This window comes from Euprymna scolopes, chromosome 2 (genome assembly GCF_053919585.1).
Source record: "Euprymna scolopes isolate OS-2025 chromosome 2, ASM5391958v1, whole genome shotgun sequence".
Taxonomy (NCBI): Eukaryota; Metazoa; Mollusca; class Cephalopoda; order Sepiida; family Sepiolidae; genus Euprymna; species Euprymna scolopes.
Window position 1 is genome coordinate 152546975 of NC_136483.1, and position 21284 is coordinate 152568258.

Sequence of the window (21284 nt, forward strand, 5' to 3'; positions counted from 1 at the left end):
TTTTTTTTTTTTTTTTTTTTTTTTTTTAAATGAAATAGGATCTCCTGAGCGAATAATTTATAATCTGGAAACCATAATACGCGTCCATTAGAGGTATTAGGGTTTTAATATATAGATAAAATAACCTCCGATCTTCTTCAGGAGTGTCTTATCAAAAGATGAATTTATGAAGTAATGGAGAACGTGTTGAGTAATCAACAATTACATAAAGTACAGTTGTCACTTTGTTTTATTTTATTTCTGCCGAAGTTCTCAATCAAGGGGTCACCCTTCCTAGGGACTAACATTTGACGTTGATTGTTTGGTTGTTTTACGGCATATCAACCCTTTTCAGGTTATTTAATGCCGAATCCAAAGATTCGGAAGAAAATCTTTTTAATAGAATATATTTGTTATTTTCAAGTCGGTTTCTACTTAACCCATAGTTGGTACCCTAGCAGATACTACCACTCCGGGTCAGAGTGGACCTGGGAGCAATGGCAATTAAAGGGTGGCTCTACACTCCCCAAAGCCCGAAAGCTGGGGCCTCACCACTGGATATAGTTTAAGGTCATATCCAGGATCACTAACATTTGATCTCTACACGAGATACATAGATACTCGAATATTCTATTAAAGTTCTGTACATCTCAAACACTGAGTTAGCAAAGAAGTTGTGAACATTATTTCCCTCTCTATAATTGACCATTTAAATAAGTTATAGCATATATTTCTTGTGGTCTCTTGGTCTTGCTGAATTCCAAGATGAGAATTCATCTAGTCTGGTGGAGTATTCAGGTTCGTGCTGTTACTTGAGGTAACATCACTTGGAGAATGCGCACCAATCCTCATAAAACCCAGACAGAGTGAAACATTCGTGCCAGGAATATCATAAAAAAAATTAAGACTTCTAACCCATCATGGTTTACAAAAATAAGAATAATCGATTTGTGAGGATTTAAAAAGAGGACTTAATTCGAAATGTTATGGAGAGGCAAACGAAAATGAACTCTTGTCTGGGCCGACAAAAATGGACAATGGAAGTCCGGGAATTGTAATGACCTGGATCTATGACGCAAGTCGTTTATGGGTCAGACCACAGAAAACGCCCGGGCTGGTCAAAATATGGATCATTAACGTCAAATGGTTTATGGGTTGCCAGGTCGAGAAAGTCCATATAAGTGAAATGGTAAACAAAGTCCAGAGAGAGACAGACAGTGAGAGACACGCACAGACGACACGAGGAAACGGCTGTCACGTTCGCAACCCATCTCTACCACTACCTCCGCCGCCGCCGCATTGTGTGTATATGAATATTTCCTAAATAAACCAAGTCTATTTAAATTTAAGTTTATTTAAATGAATCAACTGTCATTTTAATCACTAGATTTCCAACAGACATATACGTAACAGAAATTCCTTACAGATTCTTTAGTTTGACAAGATGCACTTTAATGTTGGACGTTAAATCGGCCGAAACGTTGTGTGAATGGCACTTAAGATGAGAACAGCAGTTTGAATAATCCAAATTATCAACTCTAATCTAAAAAAATTCCAAAGCAAATACATTCCAATCTTAACCTATATTTTAGTAACGCGCTTTTCTAACACCTTTAGCTCTTTAATCATAATAGCTATTACGGATTATTATCATTGGCAACAGTACTATTACTTTCTCTGCCTTCTCACAGGTAATTTTGTTACACATATCTGATATCTCTATCTTTATTAAGCTAGATGTTTTTATTCGTTTTTGTTAGCGATACTTTTTTTTTTTTTAATGAATTCAATTATTTATACGAAAGTGCATTTTTACTTAAATGCGAGTTGAGAATAATTTTCCCTTTGACCAATTTGGTACCCCCTAAACGGGGAGCGGCATATATATTTTTAAAATATGATTATCCACTTACATGTGTTTCATCGTCTACGACTCAACAGAGTGGCTGAATCTAGTGAGATTCGAAGTGGCTGAATCTATTAAGTTAGATATGTTTATATATGTTTATGTACAGAATTCACATTTCTGAATTTTTGAGATGAGGATTGGTTATTCGTATTATTTGGAGTCATTGGACTACTGTTCTCATCTTGAGTGTCATTTTCATGTTTCCGAAACGTTGTGAAAATGACACTCAAGATGGGAACAGTAGTCGGATGAATCCATATAATACAAGTACAGAATTCACTTATTATGAATCTTTGAACAAAGCTGCTAGGCATAAAGGATCCAAATGTGAGCTATATTTAGTTTTAGTTTTCTACAAAACAGTGTAAAAATGGAAGCAGAGACCCTTTATTATGAAAGTACAAACACCCGATTTTTGTGAAATTTTAATAACTATTAGACATCAAATAAATATTCCTCAAATATTAGTGTGTTTAAAGTATTTTAAAGGGGTTTTAGGAAACATAATATTTAAAAATTCAAATATTTCAGATTTGCATTAAAAATTTGTCAAACACTAGTTAAGATTCACTGAACTTCAATTTCTACTTAAGACCCTTTAAGTTTTAAATTTTAGACATTTTCTAGAGTCAAACTCATGTATTTTGATCAAAATTGGAAGAAAAATTCTAGACTTAAGGTTTAGTATCATTATATTTGATTTTAATCTTCGTAAAAGGACATAAGTGGTTTTACGAAGATTAAGATCAAATATAATGATACTGAACCTTAAGTCTAGAATTAGTATCTTTCCACACCGGATAAAATTAATTCCCTTAACAGAACAGTTTTAAAGGACATAAGAGGTTTAAAACTGTTCTGTTTAGGGAATTAATTTTATCCGGTGTGGAAAAGGATAATTTTCTAGTGTTTATATAAAAATAACAACTAACTTTTGCCTTCTACTGTAGGACTTGTTTCCTGAACTAAGTTATTTGTTTTTCTCTATGCTTTCGACTTTAAACTTTTGTACAGACAAATTGTGAATGAATATTACAATGAATTCAATCATTGTACTTGATATATAGTAGCAATTTCGAAACAAAAAAAAAAAATATCTTAGGTGCCATTAGCTAGAATTAATACCAAAACATTGGAGAACCAGCCCCATTCCTTCGCCTTTGAGCTACATTCATATGCATATAAATATGCAAATGACATTGACCTATGAACGTAAATTTGTGCATGTAAATAAGTTTAGTCGATTTACACCTGCCATGGTCAACTGTTTTGTTTTTTCTTTTGATCTCTTAGCAACAGTTTTACCCGGCTAAAAACTAAATCGAAAGTCTGCTACAGGTTCAAATACCAAATTTAAACTCTGTAGACCAAATATTCAGAGAGATTTGATAGAGACTTTTTGCGCGCACACACACAGACAGACAAGGTCACTTTATATGTCTACATAATTCTGTGTAAAAAAACGTTTTTATTTATAATTCTATGCAATTATGAAGAATGCAGAAATTATGCACAAATAGAATTAACCATAATCGTGAAATGAAATTAATCATCTAATAAGAAACCATTACAAATTAATAAGTAATTAATTAACGCCAAAGGAATATGCAAATTAGTTAACCTCCATGTAGTTGCTCTCATATCCATGACTGAGTATATTAAGTTTGTTTTTAATAATTTGTAAATAGGAAAAGTATGCTTTTGATATCAATGTCAGAGCGAGAAAACCAACTTTATAGGTGTATAGATTAATAATAAATGGAAAAATTGATAGGCAAGTCATGTAGAGGCGAGAAACACACATACAGACACACATGAAATACAAAATTTTAATATATTGATATTGCATTGTTATACTAAAGATGAAAATAGAAGATTCTGAAACAAAAGAAAAAGCCACATACCTTTTCAGTCAGAACCTGAGCATTAATTACATTAACGATTTCTTCATAGGCATTCGGTAAATAGGCACCCGTTTCCTTGACGAGCCATTCTTCCCCTGTGACACGGTCGTTCCCTTCATGGTCAACACAGTTTTTCCGTGCCCGCAATAAAAGAGCCTGGTTTGGACGGATGACCGTAGCTTTAATCTCGGAGACAACTGTGACTTCTTTGCACGGAATGTAGGTACCTGTATGCAAAATTAAAAAGTTGGTGGCACTTTGAAAACATCGTTTATTTCATGATTTCTATTTTTATTGTAAAAATGAATGGTACTTATGCAGAGAATGACCAATTTTGCTATGGATGTTGCGTTGGCATTATCAAGCAGCTTATAAAAACGGTTGGAATATGTTGAATGCTGATCCAATTTTTAAAACGCCAGAAACTAAGAAACTATCAAGATAAAAAACATTTATCTTATAGTAATTTCAATGGAGATACATATAAATACAATAAAATACAATAAAAAAAATTTAAATCACTCTACAGGAAGTATATATATATATATTTGTTTACTGCTATTTTATCCCCAAACAAAGCACATTGTCACCTTGATGTAAGTGGCTACTATTTGGGAGCAAATTTACAGGGATACCACGTAGGGAATTGAGCATCAAGATATCTGTTCACATTAAACTTCTGCATGTCAGTACAGTCAGGAAAGCAGGGATCTTGAATGGATTTCCAAAGTCTAGCAGTTTGAGGGAAGAAGCTATTTGAATAGAAGGCTTTATGGCATCTAGGGATCTCTACAGTGAAGAGGTGTGATTTTGCTGCTTGTTTGAGGTATCTACGTCATGGAGGTACCAAGCTTAGAGTTCATCAGAGCACATTTCATTAAAATACTTGTAAAGCAGGTACTAAGTTGACATATTTCGATGATGGGACAGAGATTTGAGTTTGGTTGTTAGTGTGGGACCTATCAGATAGGCGACTCATTTTTGAACCCTGTCTTGGAGTGAAAGACTAATGGTAGATGCATCAGTCCAGATGTGGCAACAATACGTTATGCATGGGTGAATAGTGGCTTTGTAGAGCTACAGAATACTCTCATGTGTGAGTAACCTTTCTTTGCAGCGGCCTTGGCAATTACCTTAATGTATTTGTTCTAATTCATGTTGTCTGTGAATGTTAAGCCTAGGAGTTTGAACAAAGTATATTCAGGCAGTGTATTATTAGCCATAGTAATCTGTGGTTGAGAGGGTTTCTTGTAGTTATTAAAAGAAACTTAGTTTTGCTAGAATTGAACGTCATCATCCATTTATGGCACTATTCCACTACAGAGTTAAGATCTTCCTCTAAAGTTTTACCCATTTTATTAGCTGTCTTCATTAGTTTTCTCCTAGAGTCTGTTAAAGAACGTAGTGTCATCAACAAATATAATGAGATTACAGTTAGGATATCTGCAGTTTCATGAATATTTATCGTTTTGTAAAATAATGTGTACCTACAAATGAACCTTGTTTTTCTGGATATTTGTTTTTTGCTTTTTGTAAGAAATCTCAGTTTTAAGGGGGGGGGGGAGTTACAAAAAAACAATATTCTTTATGACTTTTTTTTTTGTCTACTTTATTTTTTTTTCTATTAAAATTAAGTTTTTTTTTTTTAAATGAGGATTTTCGATTATCTGCCAGCGATTCCTTAGGAAAAACTTTTTGCAAATGTCTCATAAGAAATTTTTTCCAATCAGTTACAATATGTGCCGAACTGGTGGCACATTCTATAAATTTCAAACAGTTGCAATGTCGCAGGACCACATGTATTCCAATTAATGTCCATTACTGGCAAAACGAAAAAAATTTTTTTCTTATACTGTAGCATAATCAGCAAACTCGCTAGAGTCACTGCGACGGCTTTAAGAAATTATTTTTAATGATTTAAATTTTTTGCACAATTAATGGGTTGGTCGGTTGTTTTACGGCATATCAACCTTTTTCAGGTTATTTAATGGCAAATCCAGCGATTTTAAAGAAAATTTTTTTAATAGAATATATTTGTTTTTTTCAAGTCAGTTTCTATTTAACCAATAGTTGGGACCTTAACAGGTACTACCACTCCGGGTCAGAGTGGACCTGGGAACAATGGCAATTAAAAGGTGGCTCCACACTCCCAAACGCCGGCAAGCTGGGGCCTCACCATCAGATATAGTTTAAGGTAAGGTCATATCCAGGAACTGTACAATTAAAACTACTATTTCCTTCCAATTTCTTAATTGTTGTCTACTGCATTGGCTGAGCGTTTTGCTATATTGCAGCACTTAACCTACGCAACGTCAGTCACATTACCGAGTTTTTGTCTAAGTTTTTATTGCTGATTTTTTATGATGCAACTTTTACAAGCGACACTTTCTACTAGCTTAAAAAGAATTTTATTGAATTTTGTACTTTATGAAGAAATAAGTTAATGTAAAGCTGGGGGTTTCCAAACTACGGCCCACAGGCCAGATCTGGCCCACTTAAGTCTTTAATTTGGACTGTGGTGCTCTTATTGAAAACGTAAAAAATATTCAGGAAAAATTTTTTATATGAAAATCTGCGAAAATAGGGTGATGGTTTTTCGTTTTGTTCAGAAAGGTATTAAAAAAGATGAGGTTTGGGAGAACCAGTTTCAATAAAAAACAAAGTTAATGAGCAAAACATGTCCAGGTCATGTTTTTATTTTAATTTTGGCCCATGTAGCTCTAAAGTCAGCAATATGCCCCATATCCCTATACTGTTCGAAAACTTTGGAGAACCCTGGTGTAAAGTATGATTCTTGACATTTTTATCATTTTATTGCAGTGTTTATTTTTTACTGTTTTTCAGCCCAAACAAGGCATATTGCCACTTAGAACATAAGGGCTACTATTTACAATCGAATCTAATAGGGGACTGTGGAGAGTTGAGCACAGAAATATCTGTTCACATTATAACTGAACTTTTGCATGCCAGTACAGCCAGGGAAACAGAAAACTGGGAGGTAATTTCAAAGTCTAGCAGTCCTAGGAAAGTAACTATTAAATTAGGTTTTTGGCATCTACAGACCTCTACAGTGGAGAAATGTGATTTTGTTTCTTGTCAGGTTAGTTGGAGATAATTATGTTGGTGAGGTACAAGTGCTAGGAGTTTGTCAGAGCACATTCTATTAAAATACTGGCAAAATAGGCACAAAGATGCAATATTGAGTGATGGGACAGAGTTTGGAGCTTAGCCGGCAGTGTGGGACCTATTAGGTTTAAGACTCATTTTTGGACCTTGTCTAAGGTTAAAAACTAGTGGTAGATGTACCAGCCCGGATATGGCAACAATAGTCCATGCATGGGCGAATTGTAGCTCTGTAAAGATATAGGCAGCTCTCTGGTGAGAGTAATTTTCTAGCACGGTAGTGGGAGCCCACCTTATTTGCAACAGCTAAATAACCACATAAGATACTGTAGTAAGCTAGCCCAAAAGGAAGATAAAAGTAGACATGACTAATGTGAAGATAGTCCACAAGAAACTGTGCAAACGACTGCACTTTGAACATATGGGAGCCAATATTGGAAATAAGATAAAATCCTTTGCGACATGAAAATAAAAACAAATTCATCTAACCACAAAAACTGAGCATGGTAATAATTAAGAAAAAAAAAACAAACAAAAAAAAAAACAAATAGTGAATTTTGCCATTGCAGCAGTTCACAGGGTGAAGCTGAAGTAGACAGAAAAGTAAAATATATGAAACAGAACTCCTCAGAGCTTTAGGAGATAAGAAAAGTAAACATGAAAAGTAAATAAAACTGAACCAATGGAACATGGAGAAAATTACTAGAAACCAGAGAGAGAAAGAGAGAGAAGTGAGACGAGGGAGAAAATGTGAGACAGGGATAGAGAAAGAGAGAGTGAGTGAGTGTTTGTTTAACGGCATTTCAACCTCTAAGGGTCATTTAATGCCAAAAAAGTTTTGTTGATATAATAGATTTTCAGTTTCTTGTAAAAATATTTTAAGTTTCTTGAAAAGTTTATCTTTTGAAGCAAGATGCTTTAGGTTTTCCGAAAAATTGTTTTAGTTGTAAGAGGTTTGTTTTTCTAAAATGAATTTTACTTGTTTACTTTATAGGAGTTTGAATACATTTGTTTCTTTTAAATAGTTTATGATTTGTTGGGGTTCCACTTCTTGGAACACTTTTCTAATGTTTGTTTTAAAATATTTCTTCCGAGTGTGTTTGTGTTTTCTACATTCCGTCAGTAGATGTTTAATTGTTAGTTGAAGAGTGTGCAATTTGGTGTTTCCTCTACTTTGATTAGGCAGGAATGAGTTCATTTTGTATGTTCAATTCATATTCGGTTTAGTACAATTTCTTCTCTTAAAAACTTTGTTTTTCATTTTTAATTATTGTTTGTGCAATTTGCTTGCAGTGCACTTGTTCCATTCCTCTTGCCACTTGTTTTCTATATATTCGTTGATTTTTCTTTTTAGGTCTGTGTTTGGTATTTTAATTTTTTCCATTTGGTGGTTTGTGGCTTCTTTAGTCAGTTTGTCTGCCTTTTCATTTCCTGGAATGCCGACATGACTTGGTATCCAGGCTATTATAATTTTTTTATTGTTTTTTTTTTTTTTTGTTATTTCGTTGTATTCTTGTATAATTTGTGATAAAAGGGTGTTTAGTTTTTCTTCAAGGGCCATGATACAGGCTAGGGAGTCTGTATATATTATGAATTTTTGTTCGTTGATGTCTTTGATGTGTTTGAGAGCTATTTTGATGGCCTGCAGCTCGGCTGTATATATTGAAGCCTCGTTGGGCAGTCGTATTTGATATTGATTTTGTTCATCTGTGCATGCTGCACTTGTTCCATTTATAATTTTAGACCCATCCGTGTATATTTCTATGTATTCTGCGTATTTTTCTCTTAGTTCTCCAAAGTTGCTTCTGTTTTTCATATTATTTGTAATGTTTTTCTTGTAAGCAGTAAGTGTTAGGTCGGTTTTTGGTTTGTGTAATGTCCATAGTGGTCTGTCGTTTATTTTTTGAGTAATTATATTGTCAGGGTTTCATTGATTTGATGTATTATTTCTTTAATTCTGTGTCCAAAGGCGGGTATACTTTTTGGTTTCCCTGAATAAAAGTTTGTACATTGGTGGTTGAAGGTAGTTTTGTATGTTGGGTTTTCGGGGTTGCTTTGTAGTTTTGTTGCGTATTGTAACGCTAGTTTTTTCCATCTTAAATGCAGGGGTAGTTCTTGGGCTTCTACATGCAGGCTTTCCATTGGTGAAGTTCGGTAGGCTCCCAGACTAAGTCTTAAACTTTGATTCTGTATTCTTAGTAGTTTGTTTTTGTAGGATTTGTAAGTAGAGCTGTATATGGCACAACCATAATCCAGTTTGGATCTGATATGTGAGCGGTATATTTTGAGCATTGTAGCTGGATCTGCTCCCCAGTCTTGTTTTGATACTATTTTTAAGATATTTATTGCTTTTAAGCATTTTTGTTTTAATTTGTTAATGTGCTCCTTGAAGTTTAGTTTATTATCAAAAATGATCCCTAGAAATTTGGTATGTTGTACTACTGGTATTAGTTGCCCATCTAGTTTGAGCTGTGGGTCAAGGTGATATTTTCATTTCTTACAAAAGTGGATACATGTGGTTTTGCTTTTTGGACATTTTGAATCCATTTTGGTTAACCCAAAGATCTATTTTGTTAAGGCTATTTTGTTGCATTTGTCTTTCGATAGTTGGCATATTTGCTGATGAGCAAGTTATTGAAAAGTCATCAACAAATGTTTTTTCGAATCCCATGTTAACATTTTTGATTATACCATTGATTTTAATTAGAAAAAGGGTGGAAGATAGTACACTACCCTGTGGTATCCCTGTTTCTTGTGTGTATTGATCTGATATTATATTTCCTATGCATACTTTAAATGTTCTGTGGGATAGGAATTCTTGGATAAATTTTGCTAGATTTCCTCCGATTCTATGAATATTATGAATATCTTTCAAGATTCCGTACCTCCACTTGGTGTCATACGCTTTTTCAATATCAAAAAAGATTGAGACCATGTGATGATTTCTTATTATACCTTTACGAATATATGTTTCTAGTCGAACAAGTTGATCATTAGTACCTTGATTTTGTCTAAATCTGCTTTGGTGTGTAGAGATGAGGTTATATTTTTCTAAATGCCACATTAGTCTTGTATTGACCATCCTTTCTGTTGTTTTGCATATACAGCTTGTTAGGGCGATGGGACGATAATTGGTAGGGTTGGAGTGATCTTTTTCTGTTCTAGGAATTGGGATTATATTGGATTCGAGCCAGTGTTTTGGGAAATTTTTAGTCCACCATATGTTAATTATCTGTAAGAGAATGTTGAGAGATGTGTCTGGCATGTGTTTTAGAAATTGATAGTGGATGTCGTCTGGATCGGTAGCTGTATCTTTACTTTTATAAATTGCATTTTTTAGTTCTGTTATAGTGAAAGAGATGTAGTATTCTTTGTTATTGGATGTGAAGTTGAGTTTTTCTTTCTCTGCGTTGATTTTATATTTTTGGAATTTGGGGGAGTAGTGGTTGGATGATGAGTTTTGGCTGAATTCATTTGCGATTATGTTTGCTATTTCTTTTTTGTCTATAATTTGTCTACCACTTGGTGTACTTATATTATTTATTGGTGTTCCAAGTTTTTTTTCAGTTATTTTTCTTATTATTTCCCATGTTTTTTTTTTATGGCGTGTTGTTCAATTTGGAAATATAGTTTTGCCAGGTTTCTTTTTTGCTTTTTTTTTTCATAATATAGCGTGCTTTTGCTCGTGCTTGTAGGTATTTTTGGAGGTTGGGTTTTGTAGGATGTTGTTTGAAATGTTTTAGCATTTTTTTCCTGTTGGTTATTGCTTCTTTACATTCTGTTGTGAACCATGGCGTTGATTTTGGGTGTGGTTTAGTGGAAGGTTTTGGGATTGTCTTGATTGCTATTTCGTTTAGCATATTGGTGAAGGCTAACATAGAATCTAGTTTGTTAACTATTTCTTGGTTAATTAAGTTTGTACAAAGTTTGTTAAATTCAGTCCAATTAGCTTTATAGATTTGCCATTTTGGTTTTCTTTCTTCTGTTGCAGGTTCTTGGGCTTTGAGAAAAATTGGGAAGTGATCGCTGCCGCACTGGTCGTTATGGATCTCCCATTGGAAGTCCATAAATATTGTGGAGGAGCATAGTGTTAGATCAATAGCTGATGTCATTCCTGTGCCTGGGTGAAGGTATGTGTGTGTTTTGTTGTTAAATATAGATATTTCGGGTGATTCTAGTAATGATTCAATGATTTTCCCAGTTTGGTTAATATTCTCACATCCCCATATTTTGTTATGGGCGTTGAAGTCCCCCATTAATATAAAAGGTGTGGGGAGTTGTGTTATCAGATCTTCAATTTCGGTTTTATTTAGTTTATGTTTAGGTGGAATGTAGATTGAACAAATAGTTATTGGTCAGTGGAGTGTAGCTTTAATTGCTATTGTTTGAAGGTTTGTTTGGAGTTGATGGTGTCCGTTTCTTTTAGAAGAGTTTCCTGTACACCAATTCTGCTGGGGTTATATTGTGCTATTATATGTTTGATTTCTTTGTAGTTTGGTTTTATGCCTCTGCAGTTCCACTGTATGATGTTTTTATTCATTTGCATAAATAAGTTCGGTTTTTTTTGTTTTTTTTTTAACTGTTTGGTTTTTGTTTATATTTTTATATCTAGTATTCTATTATTGTGTTTTGAATGGTTTTTGTTTTGTGTTTACTTGAACTGCTTGGTTCCTCAGTCCCCATTTTCTCCTGGTCAGTTCTATTTTTGGAGCTAGATTTATTTCTGTGACTCGATTTCAATCAATTCAAATTTATTTTCGTTTTCGATTAATATTTCTGTTTTTTTGTTTATTTTGGGTTTTGGAAAGAAGATTTGTGTTTTCTCGTTCTGTTCCCATCTTTCCAGATATTGTGTTTATCTTCTGCTTTTGTCCTTGTTCGTGATTTGGATCTTTCACGATTTATTTGTGGTTTTTGTTGTTTGGGTTCTTTTTTGCTCTTCAGGACTTGTTTTAGATCATTTGACTGGTATTTGTTTCTTGTTGTTTTCGTTTAGTTAGTTTTTAAAGTTTCAATTAGATTTTTGAGTTCGAAGATTAGCTTAAGTAGGTCTTGGTAGTGGGTTTGGTTTGTTTGGTTTGAAATTTTTGTGATGTCTGCGTAAGTGTTTATTTTTTCTCGAGAGCTTGCTATTTTCCTTGCTTCAGGAAAGGATATGTTTTGTTTGTATTTTATTTCAGCTATTTCTTTTTCTTTCTTGGCAATTTAAGCATTTTGTTTCGTTGGGGCATTCACTTTCAGTGTGGTTAGGTTCTTTTAAGCCACATTTTCCACATATTTTCTGTCCTTTGCATGTTTCTCTGTTATGTCCATATTTATGACACTTGAAACATCTCAGAGGGGCTGGTATATATTGTTCTACTTTTTCTATTGTATATCCGATTTTTATTTTTTTAGGAATTTTTGGTGTATTGAATGTTAGTATGTAGGTTTTTGTAGGTATGGTTTGACCATCCCTTTTTATGTTTATTCGAACATGATCGATTACTCCCTGTTTTCTTAGGGCATTTTCTATTTCTTCTGCTGTAGCCAAGGTTAATTCATGGCTTTTTATGACACCTTTTGATGTGTTTAATCTTTCATGGGCAAAACGTTTGCATTTATAGATATGGAATTTTTCCATCTCTAAGAGTTTTTTTGCGTCTTTATTGTGACAAGTAGATTGCCATTTTTCATTTTTTTTTACTGTTTTTGGGTTGCTGTTTTGAGAGAATTTTTTCAATTAAGAATGGAGACAGATCGTTGATCTTTTTCCTTCTAAGGTTTTGATTACTATGAATCTTGGGTATTTTTCTTTATCAATTATTTCATAGTTATATTCTTGCTTGTTCACTGTCTGAGCTGGTTACGTCAGAGTGGGCTCTTTTCGATTTTGTTTTATTTTTTGGTTTCTGGGTTTTTTGTTTGGGTTTATTATATCCATTGAAGTTTGTTTAGATTTTCATCTCTTTTGCTCCCCACCCTTCTCGGAGCCCGAAACTGGGAAATGTTAGGAGGGAAACCCATTCGCCCTTTCATCCCAGGGATACAAAAAAGATATACTCAATTGGTTGAGTTTGTCCCATCATTTCCTGTTTCCTCCTTTATTTTCTTCTTTCCCAGTTTGATAGAAACATTGGTTAGGGAGCAGTTGTGTGGTTTTGTCTCATCAATTGATTGACCCTTGCCATCGCCTTCTAACACTTACCTGGTTTATCTATGTTTGTAGTATTAAGACGTTGTATTATCTTTAGATTAAATTTATTTATTTATTTTTAAATGTTATGATTGACATTTTCAGTGTAAGTGTTAGGGCTTGACATGACTAGCCGATTGATCGGATCGGGCCTCTCCGACCACCCGTCTAGCCTCGTACAAGGCCAAAGTGGAGTGTTGCAACTGATACCTTTATTTTCCCTCGGCATCAGTTTCTCAGCCACCAGGATCCTTTTCCTAGGCATCATGGGTTGCCACCCACAGCCAATAGGTAGCCCCATTGAGGGACTTTTACCCTCTACAGGGGGGCAATCGGCGTATTCTAATGCCCCACCGGCAGGGCCATGAGTGAGAGATAAAGAAAGAGAGAGAGAGAGAGAGAGTGAGAATGATAGTGAGATCGTGAGAGGAAGAGTGAGAGTGTGAGAGGAAGAGTGAGAGAGAGTGAAATAGGGATAGAGATAGAGATTTATAGACGGTTTAGACCCCATATATTTAATTAACATCGTGTGTTAATCCTCACCGTGTTTTGACGGATATCATGACATTTTAGAGTCTGTTCTGTTTGAGTGTATGGTTGAAAAAGAGAATGAATTTTCTTTCTCTTAAAAATCTTGTGATCCCACCAACTTCCGTTTCTCTTATCTTCAGTCTGACAACAATTCTTTTTATTAAACACTAGCAGAAGTACCCATCAATTTACTGCGTTAAAAAAAAGAGTCTTCAAAAATTGGACTCTGATTTATGAAAGTATGAAAGGTTATGAAAAGGAGGTATGGGTGTAAAGGGACAGCTTCAAACTTAAGTATTAAAACCAAAGCAACCCCCTCAAATGAACATTAGGGAATAGTAGTGGGAATCTTTATTGGCACAAACATATGAATACTAATAAGGGTTCCCCATTATAAGTGACCCCCATGGGGTCCCATCTCCGTTGGTGTGAGTGAGCGATATAACCCATAAAAAGGTCCCCCTTCCCATGGATGTTGTGAAGCATGCATAGGGTCCCCCCCCACTCAATGGTGGGTTATCTTGCCATATTTGATAACTATGGGTTTAAACCAAACTGTGTGAGCATGCACACGGTTTCCAATTATATGTGACTCCCATTAGGGTCCCACCCCTGTTAGTGGGGCTGAGTGGTGCAACCCATCAAAACCTACCCCTCTTTATGGTGGGTTATCTTGCCAAATTTGGTAGCTCTACATGAAACGGTGTGAGTGTACATAGGGTCCCATAGGGTCCCTCCCCCGCGAGGCCCTGCCTCTGTTGGTGGGGGACAACTTTATCATACCCATTTTTGCTCCTTGACACCTTTCTATCATTGTATGTGGTTAGTTTAGTATAATAGTAAATTGTATGAGACCCTGTTTGTAGACAGACATACACACGTTGAGCTTTTTATATAGATGTAACAAAGGACATGAATGATAAACAGCAGGTGTGAAAACAAAAGGAATTGCGAGAGTGACTGAAAAAAAAAAAAAATGGTGAATACTGAAAATCTGAACTGACTTGTCACTAAGACTCCAGGGAATACCATGTGTTCTTACCAGTGAAAGCTCACTAGTAATGACTCATGTGAGAACTCATTGTGAATATAACAAACCTACCTGGGCCAACAAACATCCACTCATCGCCAGCAATTCGGACAGTACCATTTTCATCTGTAAAGTCAATATTAGCTCGAAGTTTTAGCTGAATGTTGGCACAAACTACCTTCAAAGGCGTGACAGACTGAAATAGAGATTTCAAAGAATTTTATCAAAACTCATCGAATATATATATATATATATATATATATATATATATATATATATATATATATATAGGTGAGTAAGGGATAGGGAGTGAGGAAGGCACTAAACTGTTTCCTGTGACTCAATATTATATATGACTACTTCATTTAATCACATAAATTAATATACGAAAGTATAATTTTATGCGTGAATTAAGTATTTACTTCAACAGTGCTCAATACATAGGTAGAGCTAGGTAGTAAGTTAGAAAAATATATATGGCGATTAAGCTCCACATTATTTTGCGTTTCATCCACACTAGGATTCGTCAGGCTTATGCAAAGAGTTATTGTAGTCTCGCGTTTTTATATACATATATTCTGGCTGATTAGGAAGGGAGCGGTAAAAACTAGGAAGCTGATTGGCTAACTAAAAATTCAATAGAATATGCGTATATAAAAACGCGAGACTACAACTCTTTGCATAAGCCTGACGAATCCTAGTGTGGATGAAATGTGGAATATTCTGTATAGCTTAATTGCCATATATATTTTTCTAACTTACTAATATATATATATATATATATATATATACACACACACACACAAAAAAATCAATATGGAGGCCTTTTAAGCGAGAAAATTTATGGAGTTTTTTTTTTTTGATTGAATGAATCATGTAAATAGTTCATTCAAAATGTTTTTTCTTAGAACTTAGGGTTGATGACTGAGGAGTAAAAAATTCAAATATGCGATGAAGACATAATTTTACTTGCTTTTTGTTTGTGAATAAAGCAGATCTCTAATGTGACCTTTAAGAAAATAAACAAATTATAAACACAAAAAAACCCCAACTTGTCTTTGGAATCTAGTGAATTATTTTCTTATATGGTCTGATATCATAAAGGATAATTATTGAACTTTTTTACCGTTTTATTTTCATTGTTTTGATTTTTTTTTAACTCTCACGATTGGTATATATACTATATATACTGCACTCCCCTCGACTGAGGACATCTTTGTGTCAAAAACTGTCTATTTGTTTGAGATGAACGCAACGGTCTATTGTAATTTGCAGTAAAAATACAAAAGAATAATCAAAACTTTTCTTTTTATTTTAAACTTGTCCATTACAAATCTTGTATTTAAAAAAAATTATTTTTTTTTTGTTGAAATTTAATCATAAAATTAACTTTTTCTATGACTACTTCTTTCTAATCATGATTTCATCATCGAAGCTTGATGACTTGTGTATATAAGAGTTCAGCCAAGTACCCGATTTTTTTTTTCCATTCATCCATCGTTTTCATCCCTCTCATAATATTCTTCATCATTCAACTGTCAATCTATCCACAGGTGGCTTTAAGCCTTGATAAGTGGTGACATTGCAATCAGCCCCTATCCCTCTAGTTAAAACGAATAAATGATCCACAACTGAGAATGTTATTGCTAGACTTTCTTCTAAGCGTTCGTCGTCGTCACCACCACCATCCAAGTATTGTTTGATGAATTTTTTAACTTTCATTAATCCAGTTTTAGAAGTTCTTCACTCTTAGAAATCAAATAAATCTTTGATAATTTTTTTGTTTGTTTAAATTTCTATCTCTCCTATTATATAAAAGGAACTGTCAATATGTGTACATGAGTGTATGAGTATTCCCTATAGATTCCTAAATGATTGTGCTAGTATTTTTTTTTTTTTTAATTTCACACAAAATGTATTTTATGTGTCTGGCAGTTTTCTTAGATAGGTTATGTATTGATAATCGATAAAAATAATCTGATGAAAGGAACAGGAGATTTTGACCAAAGTTAACACCTCACCCAGTTTAACATCACAACTTTATTCGAGAAATTTTATTACCACACAAGCCGAAAGGCCCGACATCGATATGACGGGTGCGTTCAAAATAAATGTTTCTGTTTAAAACAATTGCATCATGATACTTGATTTTTTCATTTTAAACTTAAATTCAAGCTATTATTACTACACAAGAAGTAAGGCCAAGCATATGAAATCAACAGTAGGTTCTTTGATATGCCAGTGACGCATTGGAAATGAATGTTTCTGTTTAGAGCACAATTGAAATATGATACTTGAATTTTGCATTTTAAACTTTAATTCAAACCATTATATAAAAAACAATTTTATAAAATCAACAGTAAGTTCTCTACAGTGCAATGTAGACCACAATGTATTGTGAACTAAGTCACTGCAGGGAGGATTGAAAAATTGTCGATTTTACTTATTTCATTGACAAAATATGGGAGAGTGAAACATTTGTTATTCATTCCCGGGCAATGTAGGAATCTTCTTGCTAGTCAATAAATATTCCCCAAATTTCTGAGGTATAGTATGGATACAATCTCCTTTTAAAATTTGAATATTTCAGGTTTGCATTACATTTTAACCATTTTTCTAGAATCAAAATCATATAATGAATTTTAATTAAAATTAGAATAAGGATTCTAGATGTAAAGTTTAGTAGCAGTTTAAGATTATAATCTTAGTAAGAGGACATAAAATGGTGCAAAAATGTTCTCTTCAGGGAATTAAATTCTGTTCACCAATTTTTATTTAGAAACTAGCAGAGAGACCTGACGTTGCCTAGTATTAAATAAGGATCAACAAATGTTCTGCCCACCCACACTTTTATTGTCTTGAAATTGGTGAAATCGCCCATTTTGGAAGCTTCACATGCTTCCCTGTAGTGACTTAGTCCACAATGTATTGTAGTCTATCATTGCACTGTGGAAAATCTGTTGACTTTATAAAATTATCTGTTATTAATGGCTTAATTTATTATTAATGGCTTTAATGATTAATGATTATTAATGGCTTTAATTAAAGTTTAAAATGCAAATGGTCAAGTATCATTATTCAATTTTGCTCTAAAAAGAAACATTTCATACACGCTCCTTTATTATAAAATAATCTACATTTTTTTTTTTTTGTTTACATGGAGGTCACCACTTATCAAGGCCTGGAAGCCACTCGGTGATAAGGGTTATTGCGTGTACAGTAATCAATGGGATAATATCATAGTAATCGCTAGTATTGGAGATTTGATAAAGTGTCATTACTTAAGGGGGCTGTTCATCAGGAATTTGTTTATGTTGGACTTGAAGACATCCAAGTTGTAGTCAGGTGGGAAACAGGCAAACGGAAGAGAGTTCCACAGGCGTGCACTTCGGAGAAAGAAGCTTTGTTCATGGAATCTACGTTTTGATTTAGGCACAGATAAAGAGTGAGGAAAATTAATGACATTGGTTTCATCTAGACGGGTGTTTCTCGTAAACAATCTCTGGTCTCCCCTTGCCAATTTGAGTTTAGACGAGCACCGGCCATGGAAATAACGATAACAGAATGACAGGCTTGCAACGTCTTTCTGTGGGAGAGAGGCTGCAGGGAAGAGAAAAAGGCATCCCCCACTAAACCATGAAGTCTATTTTGTACTCGGTCAAGGCAGGATAGGCTGTTTTAGCAGCTCATGCCAAGATGTGGCAGCAGTACACCATCCTTGGTCGTACTTGGCTTTTTAAAAGCTTTCTGTTTGTGTGATAATAAAACTTCTCAAATGCACTTGTAATGTTAGGTTGTATAAAAGTGTTAACTTTGGTCAAAATTGCACTTCCTTCTTTAATTGGATTATTTTGATTATTGAACAGCATGCTAGTATATATATATATATATATATATATATATATATATATATATGTTCCTTAATTGAACTATCTTTCAAAAAATGTAAACATTTTCCCCGAGAAAAAAACAAATAAAGATGGGGAGGTGGTACGATTAGCAAAACAAGATGGGTAATTATTATCACCGGCAGAAATTATTTTAAATGGAAATACAATTGGAAAAAATTATCAGGTACTTATACAAAATACGGACCATGCTATTTTTTTTAGTTAGCATTTTCAAGTTAAATTCAATTTTTACAGTATCTTTTGTTTATTAAACTGTTAGGTGAAAATACTGTATAGTAAAAAAAAAAAGAAAAAAAAAGAAGCCCTCCTTCAACTTCTTCCATGTTAAGAATTAGTTTCTAAATAACATTATTCCAACACAGTTGATATGCTGCATAAGTATAATTTGTCAAAAGAATTTTATTTCAATCTACCTACTTATTCTCATAAAAATACTGAATAGCATTTATAAGCTTTTAAAGTTCGTTCTGAGTAAAGCAGCCATTTTTGTTCAGTCAGTAACAGAAAAAATGGCTGCCTTGCTCAGAATTGATATTTACACACTTTAAATGCTTATATCTTGTATTAAATATTTTTGTACTTGTTCGGAATAATGTAAATCAAAAAATTAAGTGTTAATCAAAAGCAATGTTACCTACTTAATTGTTATATCGAAGCTTGTAACATATTACTACATTATTGTATGAATGATTTACTTTCATCATTAAGCGCTGCTATTATCGTTTTCATGTAGTTACCTCCCCTGCTATTATAAAACTCTACTTATTTGAGTAAAACTTTTCTCCAAAAGCAATTTTCATTAATAATTCATTTTCTACTTTATCACTTTTCAAATTTTTTGATATGTTACTAATTTCGACATAAGAACTATGTAGATAACATTGCTTGTAGTTGAAATTCAGTTTTTCGTTATTATTCCAAATAAGCACCGGTATTTTTTTTTTAAACGCAAATAGGCCAAAACTGAGTAAGTAAATTGGGTGTGTTTCTACCAGAATTTTGTTTCACTTTCGAGCTATTATAAAGATTCCCCCAGATGGCTAAATAATATCAGCCATTTTTTTCTTGTTTTAACTCAAGATTCGATATCACTTGTGTTTAAAAATAAGTAAACTCTTTAAAATAAGTTAAAACATACACAAAAAAACTTTTGTGGGTAGAAGAGTAAGTTATTTTGCCTTTGGTAACAGTTATATTTTTTTAATCTCATTTTTGCTTATCTATTCTTGAAAATGCCAATGTCGGTAATACTAATGGTTACCATAAAATTAAAGTAACACGGATTGGGACAGCTAGCTTACCTGCTTGACTTTTTCCCCTGGATAAAGTGGAAATGGTTTTTGCGCTAGACGGATTTCCTCATCTCCATGCTGTAGAACAGCTTGTCCATATTCGTCATATAAAACCTTGTCGTCGGCATCATAACTTACAGGGTCCTCAATAACGCAGTAATGTCTTGGAGGAATGGTCATCATCTTTACAGGGCTCATCACAATCCTGACAGTCAAAGAAAAAAGTACAAAAATAATTGAAAAAACAAAAAAAAAAAACAAAAACAAACAAACAAACTGCAGAGGGTACATAATCACATTTGGTTTATGTTAGGGATCTACATAAACCGATAAAAAAATAGTTATTTCCCTTGTACCAAAGAAATGAGAGTTATATCCCTTGAGTAGAGCGAATCGACTAGGAGAAGTATATAAAACGCGTCTCCAAACTCAAATCATTACGCATCTAGCCCACACTCCATTTAATATATAAGTTTTTTAAATAAATCGACGCTTGTGTAAATCTTTAAAGCCAACGTATTTCAAGTAAAAACATTAGGTACTTACGTGTCATGTAGAAATTAGTATATATTCCAAAAATTAAGAAAAATTATCCAGTAAAAAAATAATTACAAGTAAAATTAGAATTTATTAGGTACGTGCAAAATGAATGCCGATGCTTAAAATGTATAAAGGTTTTGACTCCTACCTTTACTTAAAAATTCATCAAAAAGATCAGGAAATTAACCAATTTTAATGAAATTTTCAGTATTTATCAAAGAATGATCACGGAATATATTGAACTCATTTTTATTTAAATCTTCATGGAAATGTATTATTTTGTTTAAACAAAAATACCGTTACTAAAGTTATGGTTTTCTGTAGTAAAAAATTTAAAAAAAAAAATTATTTTTGCTTTTTTTTATGAAAATAAAGCATCGTAAATTATAACAAAATTAAATTTTTACAGTAACATTACGAAACAATGCCCCTAAAGTCCGTATTAATGAAGTTGATATAACTTAAAGAAAAATGAATTTCTTAAACTACCGATATTATCATTGAATTAAGCATGGTTTACTTAATATTTTCACACAAAAAAATTATAATAGCAAAAAATATTTCTACTTTTTTTTTTAATTACAGGTTTTGCATGATTTTTATATGTAAGATTTTAATATTTTCCTTGCTTGCATGAATCTGAAACTTTCGGTGTAACATAATTTTTATATAATCGTGAACAATAATAAAAAAAAATTAATTTAAAAACAAGAACATAGAAAAATAATTCAATTAAAAAATGGCAAAAATAATACAAACGTCCAGGATAGGAATGTCCAGATGCACGTCTGGGGAAAAAAGAAAACTAATACCCCTTTCCTCCCTTTTAATTATATGATGTCATTTTAACACAGTCATTTGACTGGCTGAAATTTTGGGCTTCCGTATAT

At 33.4% G+C, this 21284-nt stretch overlaps 1 protein-coding gene across 3 annotated transcripts in view; it reads right to left on the minus strand.

Annotated features, from left to right (window-relative positions):
* Positions 1-21284, minus strand: part of LOC145297742 (major vault protein-like) — an 84976-nt gene that overhangs the window by 38382 nt on the left and 25310 nt on the right. For all 3 annotated transcript variants that reach the window (XM_080143979.1, XM_080143969.1, XM_080143987.1), the window contains exons 3-5: positions 19864-20059; positions 14724-14847; positions 3793-4019 (exon numbers count right to left, since the gene is read on the minus strand). In XM_080143979.1, the coding sequence (XP_080000105.1) occupies positions 3793-4019; positions 14724-14847; positions 19864-20059 (547 nt within the window). The remainder of the gene's footprint in view (positions 1-3792; positions 4020-14723; positions 14848-19863; positions 20060-21284) is intronic.